Source organism: Ambystoma mexicanum, chromosome 1q, assembly GCF_040938575.1.
Source record: "Ambystoma mexicanum isolate Mex_15411 chromosome 1q, UKY_AmexF1_1, whole genome shotgun sequence".
In the NCBI taxonomy this organism is placed as follows: Eukaryota; Metazoa; Chordata; class Amphibia; order Caudata; family Ambystomatidae; genus Ambystoma; species Ambystoma mexicanum.
The window spans coordinates 1,522,415,426-1,522,433,308 of NC_090922.1; the positions used below are offsets into that span (position 1 = coordinate 1,522,415,426).

Sequence of the window (17,883 nt, forward strand, 5' to 3'; positions counted from 1 at the left end):
CAGGACATGAAATGTAGGAGGGGTGAGGTTCTATTTGGTCAACTTGGAGAGGACAAAACTACTGGAACAGGAAAGGGCTCATGGGAAATGGATTTCTCTAGCTTGGACAGTTTTCCAACTTGTTTTTTTTGCAATGTATTAAAAAAAAAAGGAAAACATTTTATGTTTTGTGTATGAGTGGCATTAAGTTAAAGCATAATGCTTGCCTCAGTGTCTAATAGAATCAAGACTCCCTGTGCTGTAAGCCTGGGTAATATTAATTTGTTCACCTCCACAAAGAGTTGGCGACCATCGTGTCCACACCCACAACAGGAAGTTATGAATCCATGAAGTCATGCCCAGTCAGCACACATACTGATTCTCTCACCTCTACATCTGCTGGTGTCAGTTTGCAATTGCGCACAAGCATGACCGTGATAATGTCCAAAGTGGCTTCATCAAGACGTCTTCGCAGGACTTTGACTAGCTCATCAGTGATCTCTGGACCTAAGAGAAAGCAAACCCAAACATATTAACTGCAAACACTTATCATAGCAGGTGGTGCTTTCATATTACACCAAATACAGAGCAGCACTTTGTATTGTCCTCAAACTATTCACATGGAAAGGTGTGAGGAAGACCATACAGCTTAACCGTGGCCCCCGACCTGGACACCAAATGTAGAGAGGCCACTGTGCATCCATACCCTTGTTTTGAGGTATGCACTGTGTGGGAGCCACGCTAGTTTGTCTGCGTGTCCTTTTCGTCCCTGTAACTACATGAAGCTACCTTCCCCATCTTAGCGTTGCCCATAGGGTGTGTATTGTTTGCGAAAGGTGAACCTAGCCTGTGCCTCTACCTCCTTAGGTTAGCCTGAGAGCAGAACTGATGTAATAGACCACTTTATGGTCTGAGCACAGAGAATAACTCAACACTGCTGGCCACGAACAGCCAGCGAAGAGAACTGTGTTTCAGTCTCGGAGTCAGACTTTGTCGACAGGCCTGGTAACGGCTCTGACTGCTCCCATATCTTTCAAAACTTGGCTTTTTCATTAACCATTGACCACGGATTAATTCAAATGGACCCACAGACTGCAACTCAAAGTACTGCGCTGTTAAACACAAGTCCAAACGCTGGTTACCCATAACCTTTACAGCGCCCAGTTGCTCTCGAGCTAGGTCTGCTCTTTAAACAATAAAAATCAAAAAGCCTGTGTTTTGTATTCTGAGGATCAGCATACATTTTGGGATAATCCCAGGCAGAGGCTCTTTTTGGCAGTAATACAAGTGGAAAGGAAAGCAGGTGCTGTAATCTTTTCTGATTAAAACAAAATCAGATTTTTACTACGATTGAGATCTGCAACTGCAAATATGTGTAGCCTATAATAAAAGAAAGAACTAAACCGGACGACTGTACATGTGTTCATGCATGCAAGTATATTTGTAGGGGGTCTTGGAGGTATGGAGAGCCAGGCTCTTCATCTTGCTAGGATGCATTCTAAAGAGATCCTCTTTACATCAAATCTATGACAAAAGAAAGATACCGTTGTTGTTAGGGAGGATTCTCTGTTTAGGCTGAATTTCCTAACCTAGTGAGTCCCCCAGCAGCTTTGCTGGATTTTTGGGGTTTATTTTTTCTCCTGCCAAGAGTGAGACTCTTTTACCCTCACTCTTGGACATGACTTGAGAGTGTGTCTGTGACTTGCTATGTGCTTATGGGCTAGGGGGTATTTTTTCCCCATAGGCTATCATTGGTTTTTGAATGTGTGTTACACAGCACCCTCAGTGCAGTAACACAGGGGTGTCCTAGAGACCCCCAAACATAGACTCCACACCCTGGGACTGACTACTGTCTCCCTGGGTCTGTAAAGTCACCATTGACTTTACTAGTCCTAACTTAGGAACTTAACCAGTACAAACCATCTTACTGTGGAAGTACTGGTAGGGGCAATTAGATTGCCCCTGGGTCTGTTGTCGAGGGGGTACTGTCCCGTCCCCCCTCGCTGAGTTCTGGCTGGTGGCAGTGGATACCACGGAAATATTCCACCGGAATAATTCCCAATGGGATTTCCCATTGTTTTTAATGCACCACTTTTTTTGGTGCAATGTTAAAGATACCGCCGGTTTATTTATTTAATATAAATTCACCGGTTGGGATTTTTTGCCAGAACTCGCCGCCAAAATGGCGTCTAGGTTCACTTCAGTAACCCTGAACCGAGTCGAGCCTTTGTTCCACTTTTGGCGGGCTTCTGCACAGAAGCCCTCCACAGTGGTGCCATTCTGTCTGGGTACCACAGGGGGTGTGGGAGGGGGTTTAGGCACCCTGGACTGAGTTGCCTTGCCAACTCATGTCGCACTCTGGTGTGATTGGCCCAAGTGGTGAGCCACCCCGCTCACCACTTAGCATGTTTGAGTGACAGCTAGGCTGTATGAATGGGTGTTTGCTGCATAAAAGCAGGGTTTTTGGGACTGGTTCTTCAGAAGTCGCCACAGGACCTAAGAAGCCGAAGAGGAAGAAGCCGAGACGACCTGCCAAGACGACACCACCGGTGGAGCCCTGCGGAACCGTCTCACCACTTTTTCCGACGACAGAGGAGATCTCCCGCCGGAGAGTCTCCTTCCCTTAACTGGTGGGGACAACCAGTTGTTGCCTTCTTTTCGCCGTCCCGAAGCATCTCGTGGCCGCCTTGCCTGTGCCAAGCACCCCGGTAACCGGGATACCACTTTTTACCTCCACCGCGAAAGAGGGGTAAACTCCTTTGTGACCGGAAAACTCCACGGCTGGTCTCATCCCTGGTAGTGCAACGACCTGCAGCTTTCCTCCACGTCGAGATCACCTCTTCCCCTGGACGACGCCGCGACTTGCACCCACTACCAGGAACAACTACCACCGCTGGAGGAACCTTTCCACTTTTAAAGGTACTGTGTTCCGCCCGGCTTCCCTTGCCACCGATTGTACGGGGTAGATTTAGCCCTCGGCTCTCGACCCTGGGTAAGCCTGGGACACCCTAACTAAACTTTTTCTAAACTCAGTAAAACCTTTTCTACTCACCTGCAAAGACTTGTGACATTGTGTGATCTTGGGCATATTTTCGCCTGGCTCTCTTTAAAGCGGGCCACGAACCAATTCTCCTTGTTCCACAGTTGACTGCCTTTGCTAACCTTATGTGGAAAGTGTTTTACCTTGCTGCTTTCATTACTTCTGCTTTTTCCCTCCCTTTTCTAATAACTTGTTGGAGTGCCATCTGACGTTAAGCGCTCACCTCTGTTTGGAAATAAGTGGTGTTAACTTAGACTTGTCCAACAAATGACTAGGGATGTACATATAAGTAATAGTGACTGTGTTTTGACTTACTTACCTTTTTCTGTGCTAGTGTAATTTATGAGTGTGCCTTTAAAATAAATAAGTATATACTTTTACACCTAGCTCTGGTCAGTGTTTGCTTGTACTACTGTGCCTCTGTACCTATCCTGTATCCTCTATATACTGCCTAACTCTTCTTGAGGGAAGTCTGACTGCTCAGCCACAGCTACCAGGTAAATCTGGGAGGTGCGGACTGCTACCAAGTGGGTTTACTGCCAACACCTGTAATCTTAAATCTTTTGCAGTGGTCCCAGAGGGAACTGCACAGGTTTCTGCTTAACAGTTGTACTGGGCACCAAACTATAGCTATCTCCCCTTTGGATGACCTACCTGCTAAATTTGGGAATTCTTACACTTTAGATGTAGGAAGAAGCTACTTTCCTGTAACTGCGGTTTTCAGCATGGGTATCCAGGCCCCCAGGAACTGCTGTAGAGATCTCATGTGCAGCCTGCAATGAGGGACTAGAGGGAGGCATGAAGACAGCAACCCAAACAAAGATTTCATGGAGCAGACGCTTGTCACTTGTAGAGTTGACAGCTGTTGCACTTTGCTCAAGATGGCCTCAACCCTCTCCTCCAAAGAGGTCAATGACATGTCAGTGTGTTGAGACGGGAGCCCAGAAAGAGAGAGGCCTGCAATGGCCTATGCACGATTTCAGAAAGTTGATTGAGAATCCCAGCGAATTTAGGCAACTGATGGTCTCTTCAGTGTGTTGTAAGGACAGGTGACAAAGCCAGGTACGGATCGGACAGTCGTCTAGGTAGGGATAGACTTAGATCCCTGAACGCAGTGGATGGGCCACCCCTGAAGCCAGCCACTTTGTGAAGACTATTGGAACTGACTTGAGGCCGAAGGGAAGAGACTTGAATTAGTAATGTTTGGAGTTTACGAGAAACCTGAGGAAGCGTGGGTGCCTGCAGTAAATGGGGATGTGAAAGAAGGCATCCTCCAGGTCTAGGGACGTCTGGAAGTCTCTGTGCTCAAGTTCCTCAAGAAAATGCTGCACAGTGACCATCTGGAACTTTTGGGACATGAGAAACCTGTTGAGTTGTCTCAGGCCGAGGATGGGCCTCCAACCACCTGAATTGTCTCACCAGGCATTATCTGGAGTACACCAGAGAGTCCAAAGGTGTTTCGTCACGGTCTCTATTGGCCCATTCATTAACAGTGCCAGGTCTACTTGCAAGAGCAGAGCCAGGTGTTGCTCCTGTCTTATGACGGGCAACAAAGAGGGTCATTTGTCCAGGAATTGAAGGGTGTGGTCTTACCGGACAATGCTGAGCCCTCGCTTGTCGATGGAGATGTTGCACCAATCACTGACAAACTTTGATATACAGCCTCAGACTAGGGTGCTGAAGCAGCAAACGGGGGCTTGGAACAAGTCAGGCCTCAGTGGTCTGCGTCCTGGAGGATGTTCCACATCAACGCTAGGTCCCCGCCTTTTGCAGGACTGTGAATGTCCACTGAAAGCCTCTTGCATGCTGGAGCAAAAAGCTTGACACTATGCTGGTCTGTACTCTTTTGTGGACCTAGAGAAACGGCACATGGATGAACAAAAGTACTGCCTTGGTTGTTGAAAAGTACCCAACGAGCGTACAATATCTGTATCTGCCTTTATGGACTCTAGGGTCTCATCTGCAGCCTTGCTAAAAAGCTCCATACATTTAAAAGACAATTGCCTGGACCGCAGGGTGAAAAGTAGTGGCCTTCAACCAGCCTGCCTGCCTGCGGAGCACTATGCCATTGTCCATCTGGCGGAAACCCAAATCTGCAAAGGCCAGAGCGACTGTAAACGCATGATTAGAGGCAACCTCACCATTGTGAAACACTGCCAACGCCTCGTTCTTCTTGTCCTCTGTGAGTAAGTACAAGATGGGTTCCATTTTATACCATAGCCCCCGATCGTATCTGCAGAGTATGGCTAAAGCGTCAGCCGCCTTAAAGGTGGAGGCAGCGGTGGTGAGGATGCATTCCCCAAATGCATCCTGCTTCTTACCCCCTTGGTTTGGTGGAATGGTGCGTGAAGAGGCGGGCTTAGCAAACCTTTTACTTGCTGCAGCAGAAACTGAACTTCTTCTCCAGGCAATGGTTCCTTGGAGGGGCAGAGAAAGGAGTTTTCATGAAAAATAAGTCATCTTCCCACATAACGTCGAGCACAGGGATCGATTTAACTTATTTTCCTGAGGACTCTTTACTTTGGACTAGGAAACCCTTCTCTTCGGGAACCAGGTTGAATCATTTCACTGCACAGGTCAACATTGCATGGAAGGAGCCAGTCTCATCCGGTCGAGAGTCGGTGGAGGGCAGTTCCACATCAGGGGGGATCACCATCAGCCAGAATCAGGTGATCAAACTCATCTCTATATTGAGAATATTGTGAGGTGCCCATATCTGTATTAGTATTCGAATGGGCAACCGCAGGGACGTAAAACAGCATAGATGTAGGCGGAGGAGGCACTAAGTGAGGCTTCGACCTTGAGGGCAATGTAGACTTCGAGAGGGGGCAACCTGGGGGGCTGTTGGGAGGCAGACGCTGTTACATCTCGACAACTAAGGTGCGCAGAGTAGATAGGAGGTCCAAGGACAAGTCTCTAGGAGTTGTACCCATGGGGGCTGCGGACATAGGTACAGCTGGTTAAGGAGCAGCAGGCAAGGGCACAGTTGGCAGCTTTTGATGTGGCTGCAGAGAGCGATGAGGCGGTTGTGGCTGCGAAGAGCGATGGCATCTAGAAGGAATGGGGTTAGGAGAATCCTAAACCACATCCAGATCAAAGGAGAAAGACCCTGGAGGCTCATCAACGGAGAAAGTGACTGCATGCAGCAATTGAGCAGGAGGTAATGCTCCTGGTCCACCGACGACAGGGTGAGGAGTGGTTGTGCCTTTGGTTGCCTCAGGAGAACAGAGAGCAGACGGCACATCTCCTTGGCCACACTCGCACCACTGGGAAAGGAGGCGATGATTGGAGCCTATGGTGACATCAACAGAGCTGAAAATGGGGCGGATGAGAGAGGCCATGGAGGTAGAGCAACCTTGTGGACTGTTACCATTCTCATCAACGTGGCCACGGACGGAACATTTGTAGATGTAATCGTAGCCCTTGACGAGGTGATAGATGAAGATTCCGGATGAGGGACCAGTGACTATGTTTAACTCTAATGGAGACTTGAGTTTCAATGATGGGATACGAACATGGACGTGACCCCTTGGAATGGTTACTTGTGGATGGTGCTCTGCCCGTCAATGGTGCACGACTTGTCAGTCGAGTGGTCATTGCCATGTGATGGTTTTCTGACAATGAGGCCACCGGAGTCGTGGCAGTGGACCCTGTCGACGTAGACGAAGCCTTGTGAACCGTTAACTGAGAAAGTTGGAGCATGGGACTTATTGTCCTTTTTAAGTTTGTTCCCCAGAGAAGTGTCCTCAACAGACCTCAACCTCTTAGTAGCGGGAGTATACTCAATGGATCTCCAGACCCAGGCAGAGGCAAGACTATGCACAGAGGCTATGTCAGAGGCATTGGCATCCACCGGTAGCCCAGTCACCAACCTTCTATGACTATCCAGCCGAGTCCTCATCGTGAGTCTGGGTGCAAGCAGTAGAGGCACTTATCATGGCGATCATCCACAAAGATGGTCTTCAGGTTGCACTTGGAGCAGGACTTGAAGAGAATGTTCTTTCTGGCCTCCACCGTGCCACGTGGTGAAGGCTCAAGATCCAAGGAGAAGGCCTCACACAGAGAAAAAAGATCAGACGATGGAAAGGGTCTTAACCGGCAACAGGTCCCTGCCGTCGGTGATCACCAAAGTGACCAGCGATGAAAAACGGTGATGAATTGTCACAAACAGATCAAACTAAATGTTAAAATTTGAGGAGCGAAATTCAAGGATTCTGAACACAAAAACGGGTGGTAGAAATCTGAAGATGGCCACTGGGGAGCTGAGGAGGATGAATGCCATTGGCTTGGACAATATGACCCAAAAAGTACAGCTCTAGGCTGTGTAAGCGACATCAGTTTTCAGCTTTAGAGCGAAACTACTTATAGTATTACTGAGGAGTCCCAGCCTGACGACGGGGAATATTCATGAGCATGTGAATCCATGTAAGATCCAATGCTGGAGAACTGCAGTATAAAATGCATTATTGGACCAAACAATACTGAACAGGACTGCAAGACTTGTTCTTGGCCCCAAGCCCAGGGATCGTATCTCTCCAGGACTGAAATCTTTGCAGTGGCTCCCAGTGGCTGCGAGGATCAAGTTCAAAACCCTTTGAATTGTCCACAAGGCCTTCTGGGGCCTGGGACCTCAATACCTTCAATTCTCTCTTCCTAAAGATCTTCCCTCTCGAGCCCTTCGCTCATCCGCCTCCAACTCCCTCAGGGTCAGTCGCTTCTCCAAGCAACAAGTTGGTGGTATCTCTTTCTTCGACTGGGGCCTCCCTCTGGAACAGCCTCCCGGCCTCCCTGAAACTTGAGAACCATCTGCGGATCTGGAAATACCTCAAAACCTTTCTTTTTGCATCTGCCTTTTCTCCTCCTCTCCCCTGCTACCTCCTGGCTGAGCCAGAATCTGCACTGGTTACCTGACCACCCTCTGATCCTGGGCCCAGCTCCCTCCCCCGCCAGCCACTCACACCTGCACTGCCTGCCTGGCATTCCCCCGCACTTGGGGACTGCTTCTGTATCCCTTCAGTCCCACTACCAGCCCTTGACACCTGATGTCTGCACTCACCTTTGCACTTGCCACCTGCTGGCCGTTACTTTATTATTGTTATTATTCTATTCCCTGGTACTGCACTGTCCCTTCCCCCCAACCCCCGAACTTCTCCCTCCCAACCCATATCCCATGCACTTGCACGATTTGAATGACACCTGGCCTAGTATGATCTTTGTCTGTCCTCCCTTTGTCCCTTTGTTCCCCCTCCCTTGCCTCGTCACGCCTTGAAACACTTGTGTATAGGCGCGCTATAAATGCCATATCATCATATCATACTGGTTGTACCGTGTTTAGTAACAAAAGTACAGACTTTAGAACCTTAGGCTATGGATTCCAATCTTGGATTCGATACTTGACCAAAACTGTGATAATGGGCACATGGCTTTTGCTTCCTTTACTGCTAAAAATAGTGTTAGGACGATGTCTGTTCGCCCACTGTTCAGGGAATGAGCGATTGATCATAGTGAAGCAAATTGGTTTGCTACAAGCTTTAACTCTTGGTAAGGGAGGGAGGTGGTTAAGACACAGAATAGCATAAATATAACATTAAATAAAGCAACATCCACCCAAAGATGTGACAAAAATTATTTCAGGTACTGCCAAAAGTAGTAATGTTGAGTAGATTATAGGTATATACTCTCTCGAAGATGAGAATTTTGAAGACCAACCTGTAGTGGTAGGCAAGGCTTCTGTGGAGTTCGTCCGGAATGACAATCACAAGTTTATTCATATTTTGCATTTGTATTTATTGGACGAACAGGGATGTCAATTTCTATCAGGAGTGACTTGTGAGAGGGACCTGAGGGTGTCCTCACTTCTATCCTTCCTGTAGGTGGCGAGGGAAAGGCAGCCACTTTCGGATCCTGATCGTGGTGGTGGATATGCGCAAGTGGATCACCTGGGTGGAGGAGACCTGGGGAGTGGGGTTGAGGCACCCTTGGGTGAGACATGGCATCCCCGATTTCTCAATGAATCTAATATGTCCCAGGTCTTTGCAGGGTATTATCAATCCCTTCCCTATTTTCCTAGACAACCTACTCCTAAACACACACCACTTAGGTACTGAGACAAGGAGGTCACCAATGAAACGGAAAAGGATGGATGAAGAAACATGAGCTGTACAGTTGGTGAAATAATTACCATGGAGCCGGGAACTTAAAAACAGGCTCAGCTGAGAGGTATTGGGGGAAGCACGGCAACCGCGAAGGAGAGTTCCAAGGCAGAAGACATATCATACCTTCAAAGGTGGAGACCTTATAGCCTTCAACCCAGCCAGTCAAGTTTTTTAAAGAATCAGTCACATATGACACTCAAGTACATCATCCTTTCTTTTTATACTCTCGAAACCTTTTAAGGTATTGGGCAGGAGTCTTTCCAAACTTCAAAATGAGAGTTTGCTTCAACATTGCAAAATCAACACACTCAGCTTTTGACATTTCCATAATGGCACTGCAGCCAGAATGGGGCAGTCTACTGAGCAACCACGCAATCTTGTCAGCATTTACAACCTCCTGAACTTCACATGCATACTCAAATGCATTCAACCAGTCCATAATGTAATTCTTCTCATCATACACACTGAGCAGATCTTTAGGAAATCTTGGTTTAAGAGGAGGACCCAGACCCATGTCCAGATCCCTTGGATTAACTTGAAGCTTGGCCAATTCCAACTGGTGATCCCTGTCTTTCTGTTTTTCTGCCTGCTCTATTATCATTGTATCCATGGGAAATTCAAGCTCCTTCTGCTTAAATAGCAGTTCTTGTTTCTTGGATTCCAGGATGGCCTCAGCATCAGAGCTTGCAGAGGAAACATTAGACATAGCATCCTCCCGGTCATCATGGGCACCCTGTTGAGGTCAGCGACAGAACTTTCAGTTCAGCCAGTGGAAGCGGCTCCACCCCCTTCTGCACTCTCATCAGAGGCTATGGCATTGCTTTGCAACTCTTGCCATTCCATTACTCTTTGGATCATTTCCAATTGTGTACCTTGAGCAGAGATGCCTCTCTCAGTACACATCTTTCTCAATGTTTCTGACCTAGAAGCATTTAAGGATATAAAAGGTACTTGTTTCCAATATATTAGACAGGTCTATGGCCTTTTACAGTTATCACTACAAACACTACTATGTGTCCAGGATAGGAATAACTTGAAATGCCTTCACTAGTGTGCAACACCTGATAGCTTCAGTCCTATCCTACCGCTGTACACCAATTCGTTAAGATGGATTTCTGAACACTGACCTGGTGGCAAGAGGTTCAGAAGGTTAGCCTAGTTTCTTGGAACAGGGTAATCTTCTGGACAAGCCAGACCAATCAAGGTAGCTTGGCGGCGGTGAAGACTAGTTCTCAGGAGGGGTGAGGGTGACTAAAAGACCTCAATGAGCACACAGAGTAAAGGACACTTACAAATCACTCCCAGTTAGGTGTAGATATGTTAAAAATACATATACATTTATTTCAACACCTTTGAGTTTCAAACACACTAATCAAATCACAGTAATACTATTTAGACCAACACGGTACTATCAAAATACATATATACAAGACCAATGGGGTCTAAAGGGTTAAGCACGAAATGGGTCTGCACTAAGGGCCACCGGCTAGGGTTGTGATTACTCACCAACCCCGGTATACTCCGGACAAAACTTCGGCAGTCGAGTCCACTTCGGTTGCAGGTTCAAATATGGCAATTTGGCGGCTCTGCGGCTTTCAGAGACGAAGATACAGCATGATTCCTAAACGGGACCACAGCGATTTCTGTGCTCCTGGTGGATGGATCAGGCCAGTTTCACTGCAGCAGGCTTCAGGGGCAAGAGGGGCACAAATGCAGCGCACCTGCAAAGGTCGTCACCATGGCTGGGCGACACAGTAACCGCGTATGCTCCGGTTTTGGCGCTCTTGTCTCACTTCAGATCTGGGAACGCCAAGTGTACGAAATCTGGTGTGAGGGTGCTGTGAACAGAGAGCTAGCAGTATACCAAGTTTCGAGGGCCTCCTTGAAACGGCGGCTGAGACAGCGCAAAGGTCCTGTGTAAACTGGTCAGCCCACTGGTTGGCCCAGGAACACATCCGAGAAGGCTTACTTGCAGGTTTTGGTGAAGGTGCTGAGAATAGTTGGTCCCACTATTCCAATGGGCCGAAGACCTTCTAGGAAGACCAGATGCAGAGGGGTCTCACGGGACGACAGCGGGCTCAGGGTGCCAAACCTTCCAGCGCTCACCAGCGGTTCCACGACTCAGCTTCTTAGCTTCAGAATACTTGGATCCTATCCTTCGTTCAGTGAGAACTCCAGAAATCGACATGGTATGGCTGTTTGGGGGCTTCTCTTATCCAAATTCTCCTTTGCGCCAAAACGAAGAGGACCCAATGGGAGATCTGCTCACATTCAGGCATATCATACGTGGACGAATCACAGACCACGGTGGACCCAGGCATTCACAGCACTTCAGACTCTCTGGCACCCAGGATGTGTATTGGGGACAGACACCCCAGCCCACATCCTGGAGGCACACACACACAAGGCATGCAGAAGCCAGTGAAAGCTTGGCGTTTTGTGGGAAAATGCATGCCCAAATAAGGAGTGACCCGGGTCGACTCGACCTGGGGAAGGCGCACGGGCAAGATGACCAAAGGACAGGACAAAGAACCTTGTGGCATGGCCATTTTGGAGCCAGGCCACCTATTTGTGCCAAAAGCAGTAATCGTGATTTACATGGCAGGAAAGGGTTAACATCACATCTCCTAAAAAACTGTTCCAAAGTATCTAGGGCCTTTGGAATGACCAAGAGACCCAAGTGCACTACACTTGTTACATGTTGCAGAAACGTTGCAAAATTGGAAAAGGACTAAGGGAAACAAAGTCTCCCAGTACTGACTGTCTTAAGGGCATGTCAGTTTCCCCATAAAAATTGAGAGAAAGCCCATAGGGGTGCAGCATAAAGCTGGGCTCCCCTGGAAAAGTCAGACTATGGTGTTAAACATCAGCAGAAAGTTGGGGGTACACAACTGGAGGGAAAGTTACACATAAATGGAAATCTTTCCTAACAGCCGGTACCACCTCAAACACATCTTCTGAGAGGTCCCAGTCATCATACCTCATCCTCTCAAGAGCCACTGTTAGGCAGAAACCTGTGCAGTTCCCTTAGGGAACACTGCAAAAGATTTAGGACTACAGGTATTAGCAGTAAACCCACTTGGTAGCAGTCTGCACCACCCAGATTTACCTGGTAGCTGTGGCTGAGCAGTCAGACATCCCTCAAGAAGAGTTGGGCAGTATGCAAAGTATACACAATAGGCACTTCAGACACACCAATACAAGCAAACACTGACCAGAGCTTTGGTATCAAAGTATATAATTATTTATTTAAAAACACACTGTTTGAAACACTCCAGCACTCTTGTAAAATATTCTAAACACAGTTACTATTGTAATATATACACCCCTTTTTTCCTTATCAGATAAGTCACCGTAAAACACCACTTATTTTCATACAGAGGTGAGCGCTTAACTAGATGGCACTCCAATAAGTTTGTGAGAAAGGGAGGGGAAAAAGACAGAATATGGAAAAGGTACACCACTCTAAGGTTCAGGAACACTGTTAGCAAGGCAGAAGAGCAAAAGTCACTGGTGAGCCAAAGTCCAAAGGCTGGGCCCACTCTTAGAGAGAGAGCAGAGCACAAATGCGTCCAAGATCACACAGTTACACTAAGCTTAGAAAGTCTTGCAGATAGTTCAAAAAGAGTTTAGAGAGGCTTAGGAAAGTTTAGCCAGGGTGTCCCAGGCTAACCCAGGTTCGAAAGCCTGGGCCTAAATCTACCCCGTACAGTCGGTAGCAAGGGAAGCCAGGCGGGACACGGTACCTTAAGTGGGAAGGATCCTCCAGTGGTGGCAGTTGTTCCTGGCAGTGGGAGCAAGTCGCGTCGTCGTCCAGGGGAAGAGAAGATCTCGACTTGGAGGAAAGATGAAGGTCGTTGCACTACCAGGGAAGAAACCAGCCGCAGAGTTTTCCGGTTAAAGGTGGTACCTTTGTTCGCGGTCGTGGTAAAACATGGTATCCCGGTTGCCGGGGTGCTTGGCACAGGTAAGGCGGCCATGAGGTACGTCGGGAAGGCGAAAAGACGGTGAAACTGGTTATCCCCACCAGTCAAAGGAAGAAGACTCTCCGGCGGGAGATCTCCTCTGTCGTTGGGAAAAGTGGTGAGATGGTCCAGCAGGGCTCCACCGGTGGTGGCGTCGTGGCAGGTCGGCTCAGCTTCTCCCTCGTCGGATTCTTAGGTCCTGTGGCGACTTCTGAAGTTCCAGTCCCCAAAGCCCTGCTTTTATGCAGAAAACCCCCATTCACTCAGCCTAGCGGTCACTCAAACATGCTAAGTGGTGAGCCGGCCGGCTCACCACTTGTGCCAATCAGGAGAGAGTGCGACTTGAGTTGCCTAGGCAACTCAGTCCAGGGTGCTTAAATCCCCCTCCACCCCTCCTAAGTACCCCAGACAGAGTGGCACCACTTTGGAGGGCTTCTGTGGAGAAGCCCGCCAAAAAGTGGAACAAAGGGCTCGACTTGGGTTGGAGTCACAGAAGAGAACACAAACGCCATTTTAGAATCAAGTTTTGGCAAAAAATACCAACCAGAGAATTAATATTAATTAAATAAACCGGCGGTATGTTCGAGGCTACCGTAAATAATTAAATAAAGATAGTAGCCTAAAACAATGGGAAATCTCATAGGAAAACATTCGCGGTTGAATATAAAAAGTAGTATCCACTGCCACCGGCCAAAACTCGATCAGGGGGGACGGAGACGTGCCCCCTCGACTAACAGACCCCAGGGCAATCGAATTGCCCCAGCCAGTACGTCCACAATATGATGGTTTGTACTGGTTCTGTTCAGAATTTAAGACTAGTAAAGTCAATGGTGACTTTACATGCCCTGGGAGACAGTAGTCAGTCCCAGGGTACGGAGTCTATACTGGGGGGTCACTATGACACCCCTGTGTTACTGCACTGAGGGTGCTGTGTAACACATATCACAAAAACACATGAACACCTATGGGGTAAAAGACCCCATAGCCCATTAAGCACGTCTAGATTCAAAGAAACACACTCAAATCATGCCCAAGAGTGAGGGTAAAAGAGTCTCACTCTTGGCAGGAGAAAAGAGTAAACCCAAAAAATCCAGCAAAGCTGCTGGGGGACTCACTAGGTTAGGAAATTCAGCCTAAACAGAGAATTCTCCCTAAGAGCCACGCATGTAGATTGAGGGACTACGGGACCTTCCAACTGGAATAGGAGGTCAGGTCGTCGAAGCAGCCAGAGAGGTGGGCAGACCCAAATCCAGGAGCCCAGAGGACCATGTTCTCCTTGCCCAATCCAGGGCGATCAGGGACATTGTCGCTTGGAACCTACTCAATCTCCTGAGAACACATGGGATGAGTGGAATCCGGGGAAAAAGCATTGTGGAGGTTGAAGTCCCACTCAACTAGGAATTCACCCCAGTGCAACTCTCGCCAGAAATTCCCTTGAGTAAAACTGTCTGCACTTCTTGTTAGGCTCTGTCGCAAATAGATTAACCACCCGAGTACCCCACTAAGCGAAAATCTCCTTGAGAACTTCCTGGCACACTTCCCACTCAAGACAGTTCTCTGCCTACTCAGGGAATCCACCAGTCTGTTCTCTTTCCCCACCAGATGAACTGCCGAAACAGATCTGGTTCTCCAGAAGCCAGGACAACAGCTGCATTGCATACCGCCTTGCTTGTTCGGGTAGTGCATGGCCACCGTATTATCTGTCATAATCAGGCTGTGTTTTACTTTGAGGGAAGGCGCAAATGCCTTCAGTGTCCACCTGATTGCCTGCGCCACTGGCTCTACATCAGAGAACAAAAGCTGCTCACCTGCACGTCGTTACAGCGAGTACCCCAACCATTCAGGGATGCATCTGTGACCATCCTGACCGGCGGCCATGGAAGCAAAAAAGGTACACCCGCAGCCAAGTTGTCTCTGCTGACCTACCAAGATAGAGATTGCAATCCACCAACCTCGAAACCCTGAGAACGTCCTTCATGGTGCCGAGATAATGGGACCACAGACCCTTCAGTAGCCACTGCAGAGATTGCAATCTGGCCTCTGGCACTAGAAAAATGCAGGAACCCATGAGGCCTAAGAGGTAAAGGAAGGAGACCACTGGCAAGCTTTTGTGGCTATGTACCAGAGCAACCTTACACTGGTGACTGCCCCCATCGAGTGTCCACAACCACTCCAATGAACTGGAGCCTCTGCGATGGTGTCATGTGCAACTTATGAAGGGTTAGGGAGAAGCCCGTTCTATGCAGCAGCAAACCAGTGTCTTTGAGGTGAGACGAATCCTGCTCCGAAGACTTTCCCCAGATCAGCCATTCGTCCAGGTATGAGAATACATGCATGCTGGATCTCCTGTGATGAGCCGCAACTACTGCCATCAGATTGGCTAAGACCCGCGGAGCGGAGGTCAACCCAAAGGGGAGCACTTCAAATTAGAAGTGCCTGCCCCCTATGAGGAGTCTCGGTTATCTCCTGTAACTCGAGTGGATGGGCACATGGAAATCTACATCGGGCAGATCTAATGACACTAACCAATCCTGCGACTGTAGAGCCAGTAGAATCTCTCACAGCGTCACCATTTTTAATGTGTACTTCCGCAGGAACTTGTACAAGGCCATGAGGTTCAAAATGGGATGCAGTCTTCGCTCTTTCTTGGGTACAAGGAAATACCGGGAATACCAGCCCGATCCACTCTGCTCAGAAGGTACCTCTTCCACGGCAGCCTTCTTCAACAGGGCACGTAGTTCCTCCTGGAGCTCCTGTTCTGGCTGTTGGGGAGCAGAGGGCTGCCTGTCTGCAGGTTTTAAAGTTTTGGTGGTAGCGTCAATTTAGCGAGGGTCAACATCGAGCCTGTAGGCATCGTACTAGACTATCTCCTGGATGCCTGAAAGAGCGGGCATAAATGGGGCCATCTTGGCCTGCTGCATTGAGATTCAACTCGTAGTGGCCGACTTTATTAACTAGAGCATTTGCACTAAAGACCTTCCACTCAGCCCTTAATGTACCCAAGCCAGAGAGGGACTTACCCCGCTCATCTGAGAATTCTGAGTCATGCCTGCTTCGAGGACGATGCTTCTTATGAGCCGAGGAAGACAAGTTGCCGTCTTCCGGCACCTGTCTGTCTCTAAGGTGGGACCCTCTGTCTCCTGCTCCAACCATCTGGCAGACAATCGAGCAAGTGACTTGGAAGGGGGGCATCAACTTGAGGTTTGCCGCCCGCAATGATTTGGGATTTATTTTTGGCCCAAGATCCGCAATCCTTGATTACGTGATTGACCCAAAGGCACCACACTCATTTACTGTGTGGTTCAGTTATTATCTTTGCACCTCTTGAATCCTGATATCTTGGGAAAGGACATACTGGCAAGCGCGTAGAATTGTAATAAAACAAAATTAATAGTTACTCACAGTAGTGACTAAAGTACACTTAGTCCATAGTCCCCTTTCCTCCTGTGCCTCGTGAGGGATGGCAGATGGAACCTTTTCACCAGAAAAAAATCATCTTCCCCTTTAAATTTAGAGGCGCGCGGGACTCTGCCCACCGGCGCCACTCCTCAGTCCCCACTGATGCGTCGACAATTATCAGAATTGCCTAATGACACCAGTATTATTAAGGGGGGAGGAAGTTGGGACGTATGGAGGAAAGGGGTCTATGGACGAAGAGTACGTTAGGCACTACGGTCAGTGAAACTCTTGCGTCCAGTCCCCTTTCCTCCATACTGTATGGGCGATTACAACTGAATGTAGCCCCATGGTGGAGTGGAGCCTCTCCTTAAGAAAACAGGTTTGTTAGAACCACCTGCCCAAATGCTGCGTCTGACCTAGAGGCGGCGTCCAAATAGTAGTGTTTACAGAAAGCCGAAGGGTTAGCCCAGGTAGTCACCCTGCTGATGACCTGCCACAGCACATGCCAATGTGCAGCGCGATGGCCGTGGCTCTGACCGTAAGTTAGCTGGCACTGGTTTGTGCTGCCCCTCATAGGCCTTCTTGATGGCTGCAACCATCCACCTTGCTATGAAGGCCTTGGAGGCCTGATAATCGGACCTTGACCCACCAAAAGTGACAAACAAGGCTTCCGACACAGTTCCAACACATCCCAAAAAGGTACTATGGAACCCACAGATCTGACCCCCAAATCCGCCCACGATAGTAAAGCTAGGAAGGCATGCTTGGAACAAGACCAACAAGCTGTTCGGATTACACCATCCATATGCACCCGAAATTCCTATGCTGACAGATGTCTGCAAAACCCCCACTGACCTACCAGCGATGAGAAGCTGGGAAAGGGTGGGACTATACACCTGGGGAGACATGTTCGAAGGCAGAGCTTTCAGGGTTGCAAGCATAAGATGGCCTGGCAACTAGCCAGTTCCTATGGTACCAAAGGGTAAAGCACACGGCAAAGAAGAAGTGGAACACATGGACTCAGGAACCAGAACCAAACCGCTCGATACAAGAAATGTACAACCTGAGCGATGGATGGAAACCCGTAACCAGGCTGTACACCCAACTAATAGACAGAACTAATCCCTGCAGCACTGCCTTGAAAAAAAAAATGGGAGAAAAACTTGGAAATCACCATGACCGAGAATGAATGGGAAAGGGCACTACAATTCCCCAAAGGAGGTGTCCAGAAACACCAGGTTCAGACTCATCCAGCTGAATGTTCTATACAGAACCTATATGACCCCACAAAGGGTAGCCAGCTTTAACAAACAAACCTGACCGCAATGCCCCTGGTGCAGCAGCG

At 48.5% G+C, this 17,883-nt stretch overlaps 1 protein-coding gene across 8 annotated transcripts in view; it reads right to left on the minus strand.

The window, feature by feature from the left end:
- The window catches only part of SZT2 (SZT2 subunit of KICSTOR complex), a 2,035,845-nt gene that overhangs the window by 570,984 nt on the left and 1,446,978 nt on the right, over positions 1 to 17,883 (minus strand). For all 8 annotated transcript variants that reach the window (XM_069642429.1, XM_069642432.1, XM_069642427.1 and 5 more), the window contains one exon: positions 368 to 486. In XM_069642429.1, coding sequence (XP_069498530.1) covers positions 368 to 486 — 119 coding nt within the window. The remainder of the gene's footprint in view (positions 1 to 367; positions 487 to 17,883) is intronic.